The 17,648-nt window shown below is 45.8% G+C and overlaps 1 protein-coding gene across 8 annotated transcripts in view; it reads left to right on the top strand.

Annotated features, from left to right (window-relative positions):
• SHROOM3 (shroom family member 3) overlaps window positions 1–17,648 on the top strand; it is a 329,119-nt gene that overhangs the window by 291,540 nt on the left and 19,931 nt on the right. For all 8 annotated transcript variants that reach the window (NM_001191524.1, XM_024992948.2, XM_010806188.4 and 5 more), the window contains 2 exon segments: window positions 3,297–6,495; window positions 14,114–14,187. In NM_001191524.1, the coding sequence (NP_001178453.1) occupies window positions 3,297–6,495; window positions 14,114–14,187 (3,273 nt within the window).

Below are 17,648 nucleotides of genomic sequence, written 5' to 3' on the forward strand. Positions count from 1 at the left end.
TACCCACATGCCTTGTGGCCAAAAAATCAAAATACAAAGCAGAAACAATATTGTAACAAATTCAATAAAGACTTTAAAAGTGGTCTACATTAAAAAAAAACCTTAAAGCACTGCTTAGTATATTTGCCTTGCAGAATATCACATGAACAAATTTATTAAGGACTCGGATGTCTTAAATTACAATTATTTACCTTATCTGGAGAAGGCAATGGCACCCCTCTCCAGTACTCTTGCCTGGAAAATCCCATGGACGGAGGAGCCTGGTGGGCTGCAGTCCATGGGGTCGCTAAGAGTCGGACACAACTGAGCAACTTCACTTTCACTTTTCACTTGCATGCATTGGAGAAGGAGATGGCAACCCACTCCAGTGTTCTTGCCTGGAGAATCCCAGGGACGAGGGAGCCTGGTGGGCTGCTGTCTATGGGGTCACACAGAGTCGCACACGACTGAAGTGACTTAGCAGCAGCCCAGTATTTTCCAGACATTTTATCATCTGAGGAATTAATTAATGTTCTGGTAGTACACTTTAGGAAATGTTTTCATATAATTGTTTTGTGCTCTTTGTTATGTTTTAAGTATTTAGGAAATACTTTTAAACAGAGGTGATGTAATATCAAGTAGTAGTAAGTGCTGTGAAGATAATAAAGCAGAGCAGCAAGAAATACGGAGAGGGGAGGTGCTTTTAAGATAGTGAATGGCAGGAAGTATTCTCTGATGCAGTCATGAATAAAGGAAGGGAGTGAGCCAGGTGAAGAGCATTCCTTATGGTGGGAACAGTGAGTACAAAGGCCCTGAGTCCCTGATGTGGGAACATATTTCATGGGTTTGAGAGGCCATCAGTGACCATTATGCCAGAGTGCAGTGAGCAAGGAGGAGAGCAATGGGAAACGAGGGTAGAGAAGTCGTCAGACCACAGTGAGAACTCTGACATGCTTGACACACTCATCTTGAGAGTAAGGATGTCTCTGTGTGGGCTGGAACTGCTGCAGGATTGAAGACCTGCATGTCAGGTTCTTGGCAGCCATCTGTAAGAGTGCCATCTTGGAAGCAGGAATGGCAGGGGTGATCAGAATGACTGCTTCCAGAATGTGGTAGAAGAACTTGTTGCTACAGGGTGATGTCAGGGCACTCTGTGGCATGGCATAGGTCACTGGGTCTTAGTCCCCAGGCAGCTTGGAAATGAGAATTTGGGGAGACAAAGCCCTCCCTGAGTAGCAGTGAAGAGTAAGAATGGTCCTCATGGGATGCATTCCATCTGAGGATTGGTGGGTTAAGTGTCCTTTGGCCGCAAGATGGAACCCACTCTACCCTTGCTTGGCTCGAGATATGTTTACCAGTGAGTTCATGTTTCTAGATCCATCTGTATTTTGCGATGGCATTTCCTCCGATTCAGCAGTGTTTCAGTTAACCCATCAGTTTATTCACTTTGATTTTTTTTTTTTCACATGTTCCTAAATTAGATCTGGCTTATCCTTTTAGTGAAAGACTGCTAAAATTCTTAGCAGTGGGGAGGAGGATTAAGTAGTGTCTACCACCTGCATGGAATTGGTGAGCAAAAACAGCCCTTGTGGAATCTACTGCTTCCGTGTCCCCTTGAAGTATTAACTCTGAGTCTTCTGTTAGAGGAGATAAACAGGAGCACAAGTGGGTCATAGGGGATTATCCTCAGTCATGTCATGTGCATCTTCAGCACATCCTCTTCATTTGGGGGTGGGGGGGTAAATGCTGGTAGTGACATATGCCGTGACATGGAGTGCCAGGACTGGCTTCCCTAATCTGGTTGGGATTAACCCTTCCTTCCTCCTTGAATTTATACCTGTCCCTGCCAAAGCAAGATGTTCCATTCAGTAAGTTTACTTGCCCTGAAAAAGAAATATTATTCTGGGGGGGCAATTGCTGAAAATGTAGTCTTCTTTTCCTTGAATTCTGCTCCAGTTTTGACTCAGAATATGATCCTTCTAGTCTCCTCCCGTATACTCTGGAGACAGTCCAGCAAAGCATTATCACCTACTCAGCCATTAAGACACCATATTTACTTATACGACATCTAGAAATATAATAACAGCTCCATGGATTTTAATAGTGTTTAAATGCCTATTCATTTAAAAATGAAAAGCCTCAGGCAAGAACTCTTCGTTTTCTTTATTCTTTTTGTGACCCTATGGACTGTAGCCCACCATGCTTCTCTGTCCATGGGATTTTCCAGGCAAGAATCCTGGAGTGGGTTGCCATTTCCTCCTCCAGAGAATCCTCCTGACCCAAGGATCGAACCTGTGTCTCCTGCATTACAGGCAAATTCTTTACCGCTGAGCCACCAGGGAAGCCCTCTTTAGAGAACAGTGAATCACAAATGTTTGAACTATTGAGACTGCTGTTTGATTTTTGAGCTACTTATTCCTTCCTATATCTCTATTCTCTCTCGCCCATGCTGGGTGAAGTATATTTGGGGTTTATGATTAAAGTTAGCTATAAGTAATTCTGTCTTATGGCAACTTTTTGGAGGAGCTAGTGAAGGAAAATGTCTTACTGTCCAGCGTATGAGGCTTTGCCCAGACTCTGGGCAGTTGTCCATGGGTGATGGTCTCCCAGCACCTGAGAGCCTCCCGTGATTAAGACTTCTTAGCCAGTCTGCTTTTCCTCTCTCATCACTTTTGCTAGCTCTCAATGTTTCTGAGTATTCTCTCATTCAGTTTTGTGTTTGGCTTTCTTACCACAAACAAATTGTCTCTTGTACAGTGGAAATTCCAGGAAGATTGCCAGGGAGTAGCCCTTCAACTCCATAAAAAGGAAAGATATTAACTAAAACCGGGGACATGTGCACAGTCTCCCTCACCCATCCGCGTGCCTGGTCTCTTACTAAGCTTTCCCCTTCTTCCCACAGACGCCCCAAGAGACACAAAATGTCAGTCTCTGTCCCTCTAACTCATCTCGCCCTCCGCTTTCCTCGCTCACCTCTCTCATTTTTGGGGCACGTGCAGAATGTCACTTCCGGCACAGAACACAGTATATCATCGTGTTGCCTGAGCCCAAAGGCCCACGTGGTGTCCTCCTGCTCCCCACTTCTCCCCTGGCGAGCCTGGGTGATTAATTAGAGACACATAGGTTACGGTGTTGGGCAGTTACTCCTAGTGATGACACGTAGGGAGGCCGAGCAAGGCCCAAATATGGTCCTTTTACCCACCCTTCCAGAAACCAAACATCTTGCACAACAGTCCATTTATAAGCTAGTCCTGTGCCTGGAAGCCTACTGAACAATCAGGGCTCACCGCTGACTGCCCTGCCTCCCTTTCTTCCAGCTCCTCCACCAGTGACCTCTCCGGCTATGACCACGCATATCTGAGGCAGAGCCCTGACCGGTGCAGCTCCCAGGGGAGCATGGAGAGCCTGGAGGCCGGCGGGGGATACCCACCCTGCCACCTTCTCTCCCCGGCCAAGTCCACCAGCAGCATTGACCAGCTCAGCCACCTCCACAGCAAGAGAGATTCGGCTTACAGCTCCTTCTCCACCAGTTCCAGCATCCTCGAGTATCCACCCCCTGGCGTCTCTGGCCGGGAGCGTTCGGGCTCCATGGACACCACTTCTGCTCGAGGTGGCCTCCTAGAAGGGATGAAGCAGGCAGATATTCGCTATATTAAGACAGTCTATGACCCCCGGAGGGGCGTCTCAGCAGAGTATGAGGTGAACTCTTCAGGCCTGCTTCTCCAAGGTAGGGAGACCCGAGCCTCAACTGATGGTCAGGGCTACAATAAATTCCATAATGTTCCTCGGGGCAAAGGCGCACCACCCTCTTCCTGGAGCCAGCAGTGCCCTGGTTCCTTAGAGACCACTGTGGACAACTTGCCTCCTAAAGTGGGTGCGCCCCTGCCCCCAGCTCGGAGTGACAGTTATGCAGCCTTCCGGCAGCGAGAGAGGCCCAGCTCCTGGTCTAGCCTAGATCAGAAACGGTTCTGCCGACCTCCAGCAAACTCTGCAGGCACCCTGAAATCTCCCTTCATAGAGGAACAGCTGCATACTGTGCTAGAGAAGAGCCCAGAAAACAGCCCTCCAGTGAAGCCCAAGCACAATTATACCCAGAAGGCCCAGCCCGGCCAACCTCTGCTGCCGACTGGCATCTACCCGGTACCTTCCCTGGAGCCACACTTCGCCCAGGTGCCCCGGCCTTCTGTGAGTGGAAATGGTACCCTCTACCCTGCCCTGGCCAAGGAGGGTGGGTACACACCTCCTCAGGGAGCGTGCGACAGAATGGCTGCCCTTGATGAGAATGGGAACCAAAACGGATCTAGCAGGCCTGGCTTCGCCTTCTGCCAGGCCTTAGAACGGGACTCAGTGTCCCTAGTAGAGAGGAAACCTGAAACTTCAGCCAAATGTGTCCCCTATAAAGTCCATTTTCCCTCAGTGCCTGAGAACGAGGAGGAGACCTCCCTGAAGAGACTTCTCACACCTCTAGAAGGCCACAGCCCACATCCCAGTGAGAGAAAGAGCACCCAGGGCAACAGATATTCTAATTACCACAGCCTCCAATCCCCTCAGGCTCAGGTGTGCGAAGTGGGTGAAGACAAGAGATCCTTCCTGCCTTCAGAGCCTTGGGAGGGGGATTCCCATGAAGACCACAATGCCAACCTCCGGGGGAGGCTCCACGGAGGCAGCCTGGGCCAGAGTATGCCAGGCAGCTTTGGCAAGACTGCAGCTGCCTTCTCCTCCCTCCAGAACATTCCTGAGAGTCTAAGAAGGCAAAGCAGCTTGGATCTCGGAGCAGCAGCCCAGGAAGTCTACCTGGAAGGCTCATCCACCTGCGCAGTCAATACCAAGGGAGAAGAGTCTGGAAGGACTGCTGTTGCTGATCACAAGAGCCAGCTGGACAGGTTGGTGTCCTATCCAAGGCCCGAGGGGAGAACCTTGGCCTCTTTCCAGAGTTCAGACCCAACGTATGAAGAGCCGCCCTCCCCATCCCCACAGGAGACCTCCAGTCTGGGCCGGAGGAGGCTGAGTTCCAGCAGCACCTCGGCTCTGCAGGGCTTTCAGTACGGGAAGCCCCACTGCTCCGTGCTGGAGAAGGTTTCCAAGATCGAGCAGCGAGAGCAGGCTGGCCAGAGACCCCCGAGTGCCGGCGGCTCTACTTATGGCTATAATTACAGGCCCCACAGGACACTCCCAGCCTCCAATACTTTGGGGAATGACTCGGAGGAGACTAAAGGCCGTATACATTTTTCCGAACTCACTGAACCCCTAGGCAATGGAGAACAGCACTTCAAAAACGGGGAGCCAAAGTCAGAAGAGGTTTCCTGGCAGCCGTGTGGTCAACAGCCGAGGCGGGCTGTGGAGGGTGGCCGGGGTGCCCCACTCCGGGGTGGAGAGCCCCCGAGGCGGGACGCCCGTCTGCTCCGCAGCCAGAGCAGCTTCCAGCTCTTCAGCGAGGCCGAGAAGGAGGCCATGTGGTCAGACGACAGGCCCCGCACGCCAGAGTCGACTGTGCAGGAGGCCCCCTTCAGCCGCGCCTACCGGAACAGCATCAAGGATGCACAGTCCCGCGTCCTGGGAGCCACGTCCTTCCGACGCCGGGACCTCGAGCCTGGGACGTCTGTGGCCTCCAGGCCCTGGCGCCTGCGACCCGCCTCGGCCCACGTAGGGCTGCGCAGCCCGGAGGCACCGATTTCCGCCTCCCCGCACACCCCGCGCGAGCGGCACAGCGTGACCCCGGCCGAGGGGGACCCTGCCCGCCTCGCGCCCCCTGCTGCCCGGAGGGGCCCGCGCCGGCATCTGACCACCGAGCAGAAGAAGCGCTCGTACTCAGAGCCCGAGAAGATGCACGAGGTGGGGGTCTCGGAGGAACCCGAGCCCGAGCCCCCTGGGCCGCCGAGGAAGGGGCCGCATTTCATGGAGGGCTCAGTGACTGACCGGCGCCGCATCTTCGAGCGAGACGGCAGGGCCTGCTCTACCCTCAGCCTGTCGGGGCCTGAGCTGAAGCAGTTCCAGCAGAGCGCACTGGCCGACTACATTCAGCGCAAGACCGGCAAGCGGCCTGCGGGCGCCGGCTGTGGCCTGCAGGAGCCGGGGCGGCTGCTGGAGCGCACCCAGAGCACCTACCTCCAGCCCGAGGGCCCGGGCCTCGCCGCGGCTTCCAGTCTCTGCTCGCTTCGGGAGCCCAGCCTGCCGCCCCGCAGGGAGACCGCCCTTCTGCCAGCCACTGTGGTGGGGAGTACTGGGGAGACCCAGCGGGGCCCCCGAGATCGCAGCAGCTCGTTTGCCAGCGGCCGCCACCTTGGGGAAAGGCACCGCGGGGACTCAGCGCCGAGAGAACTGCTCAGTGGAGCTAACAATGGATCAAAGGGCCCCCAGAGACTGAACGGTACCCCAGGGGAACCCTCCCCGTGGGGGGCCACAGCTGGGAGGGCCGCGAAGTCCATGTCGGCTGAGGACCTGCTGGAGCGCTCAGACGTCCAGGCTGTCCCTGTCCACATGAGGTCCCGGTCATCTCCCACCGCCGACAAGCGCCAGGTATGTGCAGCCAGCGGATCCTAGCACTACCGCTTCAGTCCGCAAAGCCTTAGTGCGACTCCTCTAACCCCTCCTTCCCCCTTTGTTTTTCTTTAGCGTGCAAGAGAGCAGCATTTGTTTTCCTAAGGGGATGTCTTTCTCAGTGCCCCTATCTGATGAGATCCTTACAGAAATAGAGATATTCATGGGTATCTATAAAGTTGTGTCTTATGTAGAAACATATGTCAATATAGATATCTATATATGTGTATCTATAGATACATATACACACACATAGTAGGCCTCATTTCTGGTTTTGCACTGGAATGGAAAATATTCGGGAAAATTCCAGAGAGTTCCAAAAAACAAAACTTGAATTTGCCAGCACACCAGCAATTACTTATATAGTATTTGCATTATAAGTAGGTTATATGCAAATATTATGCCATTTTACATAGCATCAGGGAGATTTTGTTATCCATCCCAGGGGATCCTGTAGCTGCAGAGAGTCAAAGGTGACTGAGCACAGCACTCGAAGACAACTGTATATAATATATTTACACATATATGTATATATGCTATGCTATGCTATGCTAAGTCACTTCAGTGGTGTCCGACTCTGTGCGACCCCAGAGACGGCAGCCCACCAGGCTTCCCCGTCCCTGGGATTCTCCAGGCAAGAACACTGGAGTGGGTTGCCATTTCCTTCTCCAATGCAGGAAAGTGAAAAGTGAAAGTGAAATCACTCAGTCCTGTCAGACTCTTAGCAACCCCATGGACTGCAGCCCACCAGGCTCCTCTGTCCATGGGATTCTCCAGGCAAGAGTACTGGAGTGGGGTGCCATTTCCTTCTCCAATGCATGAAAGTGAAAAGTAGTATGTGCATATTATATTTATTGTTCAGTTGTTCGATTGTGTCCGACTCTTTGTGACCCCATGGACTGCAGTATGTATGTGTAAAAATTATATTTTAGTGTCATCCACTTCTCAGTGTAAGAATTACATTAGGAAAAGTTAGGGATTATCTTTTTATCTTTCATGATTTTTGTTTTGCTTTTTTTTTTGCCCCCCAAGTTCGTGCAATAGAAGCTGTGTCTTAGTATTTTAACGATTTTTATCTTGGTACCCTCTTTTGTTTCTGTTGGACTTTTGCATTAACACAATAGGTATTGTTATTGACTTTGATCATTGTTTGTTATTGAGTTCCAGGCCCTCAACTCAGAATGCTTTAACATTTAGGAGTGGATACATGCATAGTCATGTCCGACTCTTTGCAACCTCATGGACTGTAGCCCACCAGGGTTCTCTGTCCATGGGATTTTCCAGGCAAAAATACTGGAGTGAGTTGCCATTTCTTTCTCCAGGGTATCTTCCTGACCCAGGGATCGAACCCACATCTCTGGCACCTCCTGCACTGGCAGGCAGATTGTTTACCACTAGCACCACTTGGGAAGCCCCACTTTTACATTTATTATCTCATTAATCCTCAAAATAATCCTGTGTAGTAGAATATATTATCCATGTGCCATGCTGTGCTTAGTCCCTCAGTGTGTCCGACTCTGGGCAAGCCTATGGACTGTAGCCCACCAGGCTACTCTGTTCATGGGAATTCTCCAGGCAAGAACACTGCAGTGGGTTGCCATGCCCTCCTCCAGGGGATCTCCCCAACCCAGGGATGGAACCCACTGTAGGAGGATTCTTTACTGTCTGAGCCACCAGGGAAGCCCATATTATCCATATCAAATTCATATCTCTGTCTCTTTCTTTATATTATCTTGACGAGATAGGAGAATGCCAGACTTTCAAATTCTCACATTAAAGGATTTTTCTCATAAAGTCTCCCAGCTGTGGATACATCATGAGGAACTTTCCCCTGGAAATGTTAGGAGAGCTGGGAATAAAGTCCAAGCACTCTGACTCCCAGGGCTCTGTTAGTTTCCCTACTTCATAGCCTGTCTCCAGGCTTTACTTGCACTGCAGCTCGGTGGCATACCTCATGATTCCCTTCCCAGATCAGAAGATACAAGGAAGTCACATATATTTTACCACAAGGGGAGAACACCCCTCCATTGACCCTTCAGAGAGTCTCTTTTCTCCAGTAGAGAGTACAGTGATCTAACAAGCATTTGTAGAGCCTATGTTTTATGAACAGGACTGCATTATAGGTTTGAAAGAAACATAAAGGGAAATAAAGGTCATGCCTTTCTGGGGGTTACAATTGAGCAAAGAATATGTACTTATATACAGATAACACAAATGGTGAGTGCTTTGGGAGTGATCATAAATAACATGCTATGGGAGGGACACTGATTAGTTCTAATTGAGGGGATCTGAAAGAGCATCTCTTGAAAGAGAAGGGATTTGAACCAGGCAGTAAAGGATGGGCAAGATGTTGGCAAAGGGTTGCAGGTTGTGTGCGGAGGCATTAGAAGTTGGAGGAAACAGCTTCACAGTTAGCCATCACTGCCTGAGAGATCTGTTTGCTGCACTGCTTCTGAAACACACATACACACAGCCTTCTGAGGGAAAATACCACTCCCGTCCACACACTTTCTCTTAAATATTTTCTCCCCAGTATAAACCACCACCACCCCCACACACATCCACACAGAATCTATAGAAGCAATCCTCCATAAGCCTCCAATAGCTGTTTTTCTCCCCTTGGAATGATGAACAGAGCTAATTTCCAGTGCTTATCCTACCTCTAAGAACACTTGAACAATCCATATATGTAGGTGCTCTGGTGGTCCAGTGAGTGGTTAAGACTCCATGCTTCCACTGCAGGGGGCCCGGTTTTGATCCCTGGTCCGGGAACTAAGAAAAAACATGGTCCATGTATGTAGCATGCCATTCCAGCTAGTTTGATAGGCTTCAGAGGCTCACTACATAGCAGGGCAAGCATTTTCATTTCTCTCCCCATGTTCTAAAGAAAATAGAAATGTTTAGGTGAAAACCAAATCCTCTTCTGTTAATTCCTCGCTACATGTCATTATTCTCTTCTGGGGAAGTGGTTGGATGGTTCTGAATATTATTTTGCCTTCCCTTCCAAATATTTCTTAAACCTGATAAACTGGGAAATAGAGCTCAAACATAGGCAGTATAGAAGAATGATCCCAATTAAATCCCAATTCTTGGGTATTATTTGAAAAACTTTCTAGAGATAGCTAAACACACAACATTATTTATGTCCTCTTTAATATAGCGACTGCCATATTTAGAAAGTGGGGGATGTGATGGGGGGAATGGAATATTTCAACGTGAAATATTGCTGCTTTGCTCCTGCAGATTCTGAACATAGTTTATCACCCCCAGATGGCAGTTTCACCAAGACCTTGTTCTCAGCTTTCCCCCTGCATCCCCTTGCTCAGCAGTCTGACCATGCCTGCCCTGAGACCTATTCCCCGGCAAGGTCTGCCCCTTACATCTTCTTCATATATCCATTGTCTTCCTTGGTTGTAGAACTAGTTAAAAACAAAACTAGTCTCCACGTAATTATTGTGGTTATTATTTCAAGATACTATTATTTATTTGAATAAAGTCCAGGAACTTTTACCATTGTCATTAAGCTTTGGTGAAGGTGTTAAATAAGGATTTTTCTCATCTCAGCTTGAGAGAACTCTGAGAAATTAAGTGACCCTGTAGAGACTAAACCGTCTGCCTGAGTTAAACCGAAAATATGGAGTCTGTTTCTGGTGCCAGCTCAGTCAATAGCCTCCCAAACAACTGCGGCTTGTTCCTGCCAGCCAGATGCTAATAGCACAGGATTTTGCAAGCTTTGGACCAGGATTCAGCTCCGTTTCAAAGGTCCATTAGTGAGGATAGTTTCTGCTTGCAAAACAAGGTCAGCGCAGAAATTGATTTCTCTGTTTATAAAATTTGGTCGTTCTTGGGTCTGAAATGATGGCTGCAGAAGGCTGCTGCCACTTATAGCCTAAGACCTGCTCAGACACTCAGCAGACCCAGGCCAGCCCCTTAGCCAGCTGTGGTCATCTCTGAACAAACCACCCCTTGTTCCCTCTCCTTTAATTCCTCTTAATTTGAAAAGTGTAATTGCAGAACAAATGAATATTAGTGATGCAGCTGAAGTGCCCATCAAATTCTTGGCTGCTTTCTGTTTTCTAAGACACTTTAGAAAACTTAACTGATTTAAATTAGGTAGGCCCTGCAAAGCAGCTGGAAAAAATTCAAACATTTTTGCCTTGGAGATGGAAATTTATACCCATTCAATGCATAGATCTAAAATATAGCAGAAGCTATAAAAAGAAATCTTTTGGAGAAGTGAGATTTCTGGTGGGGTATTTTTTTGTCCCCCAGATGTTGAGGTAGAGTCTTCTCTGGTTCTCACTGTGTTTTCAAAGATCTTCATTTCTTGTATGTGACACGTTCACCATGTGAAGGTGTGACAAACATTTCATTGCTGAGGAAATTTGCATGGAACCCCACAATGTTGGTTAACAGTCTCGATTCTGTAGGATACAGCTTGCCAATCATTTTTAGTACTTCTCAACAAGTACCCATTCAAGCTTGGAGATAAGTAACAATCACTTTCCACAAAATGTGAAATTGCAAATAGCTACTATTAACTAAATGTTCACGATGTGCTAGTCACTGTGTTTTATAAGCATAAAACTAATCCTACATCTATGCAAAGGAGGAAATACTGTTGTTATTCCCATATTACAGATGAGGAAACTAAGGCATAGAAAAACTGAGGAATTTGCCCTACCTGGTGGAAGTGAGGTTTGACTCCCTACTGTCTTAACTCCAGAGGTTTTTAAGTCACTATACCGTGCTGCCTCCTGGTATAAAAAAAGACTGAGAGATGAGAGTTAAACATCTTGTATCTGAAAACTCTAGCCAGTGAATTGATTTCATTTTAACATTTATCAATTACTACTACTTAAATAATATTTTTTAAAATTTCTAATTCATTTTAGCAGATACTTGATACTCCAAAGTAGATGAATATTGTCTTCATGTTTTATTGGTCGTAGAAATATTAGGATATCTTAATTCAGAACTCAAAGAGTGAGAATCAGAATTTGCTAGGATTTAAGTTTATAGTTTTAAGTGTAGTGTGCCTAATAAAGAATAAGAACTGGTGTACTTCTCAGTCAGTCAAACAAAGTTAGAGACCAAAAAAAAGACAGTTAATGAGTGGTATCACTCTGTATCCCCCATAGCCACTGCTTTTTCCTAAATTGTCATAGAAGTTTATACTGCTTACCAGTTTATAGAAAATCAAGTAGTCTTTGGCAGTGCATACTTACCCAATCAAAGCAAATATGTGCAGCAGGAATGAATCCTCCTTGGGTTTTCTACTAGGTTGGGAAGGAATTTCCCTTCAGTCCAAATGGTGTTTCCATTGACAGAAGATGTAAAAATTTCTCTCAGTTGTCTATTACTGGCTCTCAGTTCCTTTATTTTATGCATATCCTCATAAATATCAAGCTCATGCTGTAATTTAAAGGAAGTAATAGAATGGAAGTATGTATTTGAACATTACTAGCTTTGAGGGGATCTAGTGGCACCCCACTCCAGTACTCTTGCCTGGAAAATCCCATGGATGGAACAGCCTGGTAGGCTCCAGTCTGTGGGGTCGCTGGGAGTCGGGCACGACTGAGCAACTTCACTTTCACTTTTCACTTTCATGCATTGGAGAAGGAAATGGCAACCCACTCCAGTATTCTTGCCTGGAGAATCCCAGGGACGGCAGAGCCTGGTGGGCTGCTGTCTATGGGGTCGCACAGAGTCGGACACGACTGAAGTGACTTAGCAGCAGTAGCAGCAGCAGAGGCTTTTCCAGTTAACAACTGGTGAAGCTGAATATTCTTGTCAGTGAGGGAGTGGAGTGGAGAAAGACTTTAAAGAGACCATAAGAGTTTGGTTTTGTTTTGTTTTTCTCTCATTGAACAATGTGTACATTTTCCCCCCTATATTGGAGTATAGTTGATTAACAATGTTATGTTGATTTCATGTGTATAGCAAGGCAATTTGTCTTGGGCCTATTCTTTTTCAAGTTCTCTTCCCATTTATTTCCCTGGATTTCCCTGATAGCTCAGCTGGTAAAGAACCCACCTGAAATGCAGGAGACCAGGGTTCGATCCCTGGGTTGGGAAGATCCCCTAGAGGAGAGAACACTACCCACTCCAGTGTTCTTGCCTGCAGAATTCTCTGGACAGAGAAGTCTGTCAGGCGAGGTCGCAAAGAGTTAGACACGACTGAGCAACTTTCACTTCACTTCCTATTTAGGTTATTACAGAATATTGAGCAGAATTTCCTGTACTGTGCAGTAGGTCCTTGCTTGTTATAAATGGGCTGTAAGGTTTTGTGAAGAGTAGGAATTCCTATTCCATCTAATGATACTTGAGCAAATCAGAGACGCATGGAATTCTTTTTTTCTCAAAGCATTGATGTTTTATTGCATCCAACTCAGCCACCTCTCAACTTAAGGTTCTAAAGATCACCCTTAGGCTTTGAGGAAATCATGGTTTGAATCCCAGCTCCTTGCTTAATTGTGGGCACTATACTCACTTGCTCTGAGCTGCAGTTTCCGCCCTGCTCCCCATTGTTATAGATTAAATTACAGGAGAAATGTCAGGTGCCTGACATGACTCCAGGCACTTCACTTGAGGATCATAAGGAACTTGGCAGAGTATCCAACACACAGTCAATGCCCAGTAAGGGGAAGCTGTGGTTATTAATAATATTCAGGTTTGTTTCTTCTTTGGGCTTGCTCCCACCCACCTCTGGCTCTTCTTGCTTTTTAGTACCTCTACCACTGATTGGGGGGAAGGAGCAGGAAAGAAAAAGAGAAAGGGGATGAAAAGCAATTAGCCCTTTGGACAGAATAAAGGGGGAAATGCTAAAATTAAGTTTATGGATTACCTGTGGATTTAATTTTCTTGTTTTCTACGTGACTCCTGTTATCATAAATAATTGAGAGTTTTATCAAGAGCAACATCATTGTCTTCATCAGGAACCTGTACGTATGACCTGATTTTACACTATCAAAAACTGACCTATAACCCACCAGAAACCATTATATACCCATATTAAAAGCAGAAACAAATGACTACCCTTGAAGTGTCCCCAGAGTTACTGATATGACATGTGGATGAGATGTTTTTCCCAGAAAGAATGTATATCAACCTGATTACAAGCCAGATTCCTATCTGATTCTTGGGATTTTGCTAAATGTAGTAAACTCTCCTTTTCTTGTCATCTCCCGTATTTCCCTGTTGCTATTTCAAAAGTTTTGCCCTTTGAATTAATTTTCATCTTTATACTTCAAATATAGCAGTTGTTTCTGAACTCTGAAGGTAATTGTTATCAGACTTCTCTTGTTTAGAAAATGTCTTGGTTAAGAGAGGCACCCAGTGAGATAGACTGAGGTTCTACCACTTGTGACCTTGGAAAAGTTAACCTCTTGGGTGTGTGTCCTCATCAATGCATTGGGGTTAACAGTACTTCCTGAGGCTTTGAGGATAAAATGGGTTAGTATGTAACAATGCCGCCATGAGCCTGACAGTAAAGAGTGGACCACCAATAAATGTTCATCTCCTTTACACCTCCACCCCCTTGGTAAATTTAAACACCGTTTGTTGGTACTAACGCTGTGCCTCTCTTCTGTTTTAAGGATGTGCTTTTGGGGGAAAACAGTAGCTTTGGTCTCATGAAGGATCCGTGTTATTTGACTGGCCCAGGTTCCAGGTATGTGTCTATAGTTATGATGCTCTTTGCCTCATGAATGCTGCTGGAGTTAAATGCTTCTGTTCATCTCTACTAGAAATTGAATTAAGATGTTATGATGTTTCATGGTGTCTTGTGCCGCCTTTTTCAGTTTGTCTAGGCTATGGGAAACCTTTTTATCCACAGATGACTTTGTCTAAGAATGATACTATTCAGAATAGGTTTTGAACATGTGCTGTTGAGGCGGTGGTTGACTTCTCGCGTGTTTACATCAGAATGGTTGATGATTGTGCTCTTCTCCAGCATGTCCTCTGACTTTCTCACGTGGGTCCTCTCTGGTGTGGCTGATCTCTTCTGGCTGTGACCCACAGGATCAGGTCTCTGAATAAGCACAAGCATTCATGAACAGCTTCACATAAGACCAATCATTGTAGGCATTTAGAAGACAGCAAGAAAGTCTTTTTTTTTTTTTTTTTTATTGCCTTCGAAATCATTTCTCCTTAGAAAAATATTATGGATAATTTTTAGAAGTAGGATCTTTGGACTATTCACTTGGAGCTTAACGAGTAGGGATTTCCAAAGAGGATTTCCTCTGAACCACGTGTCTGTATGTAGTTTTAATGCAGCATTGTAGGACTGTCTACTGTAATCTGGTTATTACTGATGGTCATATAGTTAATCTCGCTTGTTTTTTTTAGGCCGGTTCTTTAATATTTATTATGTTTCACTCAGTCATTGTTTCTCTCTTTTTCTGTATTCATCTTCTCCATAATTCAGCCTAGTAACTGCCAGCATGGTCAGGAAGTAAGTATTAAGTTACCTCCTTCGCTGCCAAGGGCAGCCTTGTATAGCTGCTTTTGCTCCTGTAGCTCTTCTCAAAGTGAAGCAAGGAGTCAAGGTGAGGCTAAGGACGTTAGTTTGGGTGCCTTAATTCAAAGCTAGAAAGAAGAGAAGGTTGACTAGAACTAGAGCTCTGCCAAAAGAGCACTATTCTAAAGTCTAAGGTGAAACTAAAGTCAAAAAAAACAAAAAATCAAATTGCTCAATTACACAAAGGACTTGAATAGACATTCCTCCAAATAGCCAACGGGCACATGAAAAGATACTGCACATCACTAATCCACAGAGAAATGCAAGTCAAAAGCACTCTCATGAGGATGGCTACAATCAAAAAAACCTAAGAAGTGTTGGGGAAGATGTGGAGAAATTGGAACCCCTGTGCACCATTGGTAGGATTACAAAGTGGTGTAACTGCCATAGGAAACACTACGGAGGTTCCTTGAAAAATTAAAAATCTGTCATGACCAAGCAACCCCACCTCTGAGTATAAACCCAAAGAATTGAAAGCAGGGTTTTGAAGGGAGATTTTTATACCCGTCTTCGCTGCAACACTACTCATGATAGCAGAGAGGGGGAAGCAACTGAGTTGTCCACAGGTGGTTGAGTGGATAAACAGAATGAGGTGTGTGCACACACTGGGATATTGTTCAGCCTTTAAAAGGAAGGAAATGCTGTCACAGCCTGCAACACGGATGAACCTTGAGGACGTTATGCTAAGTGAAATAAGCCAGTCGGAAATGCTTTACGGTTCCGTTTGTATGAGGTACCTAAAGTAGTCAGATTTGTACAAAAGCAGAGTGGCAGTTACAAGGGCTGGAGGAGTGGGGAAAAGAGTTGTTGCTTGCTAGTTACCTAGCTTCAGATTCGCAAGATGAAAATGTTCTGGAGGTCTGTTTTGCAACAATATGGATATACTTAAGTGAACATTTTAAAATGAATTTAAAGTAGTAAATTTTATGTTATAGGATTTTTTTAACCATATTTTAAAAAATGCTATGAGGAAGAAAATGAGACTAATCAAACTTCGTTCTCTCACCCTCGATTATAAAAGAGACTGAAACAAAATCTTTATGACACTAGTTTTTATTCTTGGAAAACAATCCCCAGGAAGAAGTATTCTCAATCAAACTAAGCATTTAACTAAACTACTATCTTCAAAAATATACAGTTTAAGTGTAGTTTCTATAAAAGAATATTAAGTATAAACTAAAACATTATTTCAAGGTTTATTTTGGCTGGATCTTTAAAAGATACACATTATTTTATTGTGTGTTTTAGTGACGTCTCCCCTAAAGCAATATGAAATTACAACATGAATTAGTCCTTAAAACATCAGATTCCAGTTATTCCATGTCCTATTAGAGGATGCTAAGTTCAGAAATATTTCATGCCCTACGATCTAAATAGCAGCGGGCAAAAGAGACATTGTTCAAAAGACATTTATTGAGAAGGTACTTTGTGCCCGGATCTGGAGGTCCCAAAGTGAATAAGACATGGGAATAGAGAGCACCCTCAGCGAATCTCCCACCCCTGCGTTTTTCGTGGACCCATTTGGGAACCCGCCAAGAAGGACAGAATAGCCACTCTTGGATACTGAGAGGTTCCTGATAAAGAAGCTGCCTATAAATGAAAAGATCTGTGGTGGGAGGGAGGGTTTGCATCTAAGCGGAAGATGGGTACCTTACTACATTTTATATTAAAGAGAAAATAACAGCAGAAGAGCTAGTTGGGTTCTTTGTGGTCTTTTCCTTCTTTATGCTGCTTTACTCTCATCTGGCCTTAGATGATTTTGTGGCCAGGACTGTGCTGACTGACTGGGGACCGAGCCACAGCCCCCTTAGGATGTGGGTCTGTGAAATGAAGAGTACCATCTGCTCTCCAGATTCACTTGCACACTAGTCAGGGAGCTACAGATGTGGGGTTTACGAACTATGGATGTTTGCTGGAGACTTTTTAATCCTCACATTAACTCTTGCATGGCGGGCAGGCAGGGCTGCAGACGTGTTTTCTTTGTTTTGTTCTCCTTTTTTGCCTTTCAAACACAATAACAAAAGTACTGGAAATTGTTGGGTTTTTCCTTGGAGCCTAGAGGACAGCTGTTTAAACCACCATGCTCTCTGTTTGCTCATTATTGTCAGTCTCTTTCTCCAGAGGTAACTGCTTATTAGCTCCTTAGGTGAGACACTTCTTTCTTTCTTTCCATTTGGAGAAATGAAAACACTGGGAATCCAAGAGAAAGTTGTAAATAAAACCTGCGGAATCAGCAGCCCATGCAAATACTTTCCAAACAGACCACCCCCATGGGGGCTCACTGGCAAGAGAATGAGGGAGCATTCTTTCCCCCAGAAGTCAGGAGCTGGTTCCCAAACTTGGTCTAAAAGGACCAGAAGAAATGTCCTGAAGCCTGTCCTCAAATGCTGCCTTGCATGGAGGAAGGGGGATGAGAGAGAATTAATAAAAAGAAATGCCCTGTGACATTTTCCTGCAGGAGTTTATGCCTGTCCCGCCGTTGAATTGCAATTTTCAGGTTCTTTGAGCAGCCAGGGGGAAGCAGTGTGCAGTTTCTCTGGGGTCCTTCTCCCCATCAGAGGCTTTTCCCGTCTGTGGAATGCACCTTGGGCTCAGCGTTTGCCCCTTTTCAT

Source organism: Bos taurus, chromosome 6 (assembly GCF_002263795.3).
Source record: "Bos taurus isolate L1 Dominette 01449 registration number 42190680 breed Hereford chromosome 6, ARS-UCD2.0, whole genome shotgun sequence".
Classification (NCBI taxonomy): Eukaryota; Metazoa; Chordata; class Mammalia; order Artiodactyla; family Bovidae; genus Bos; species Bos taurus.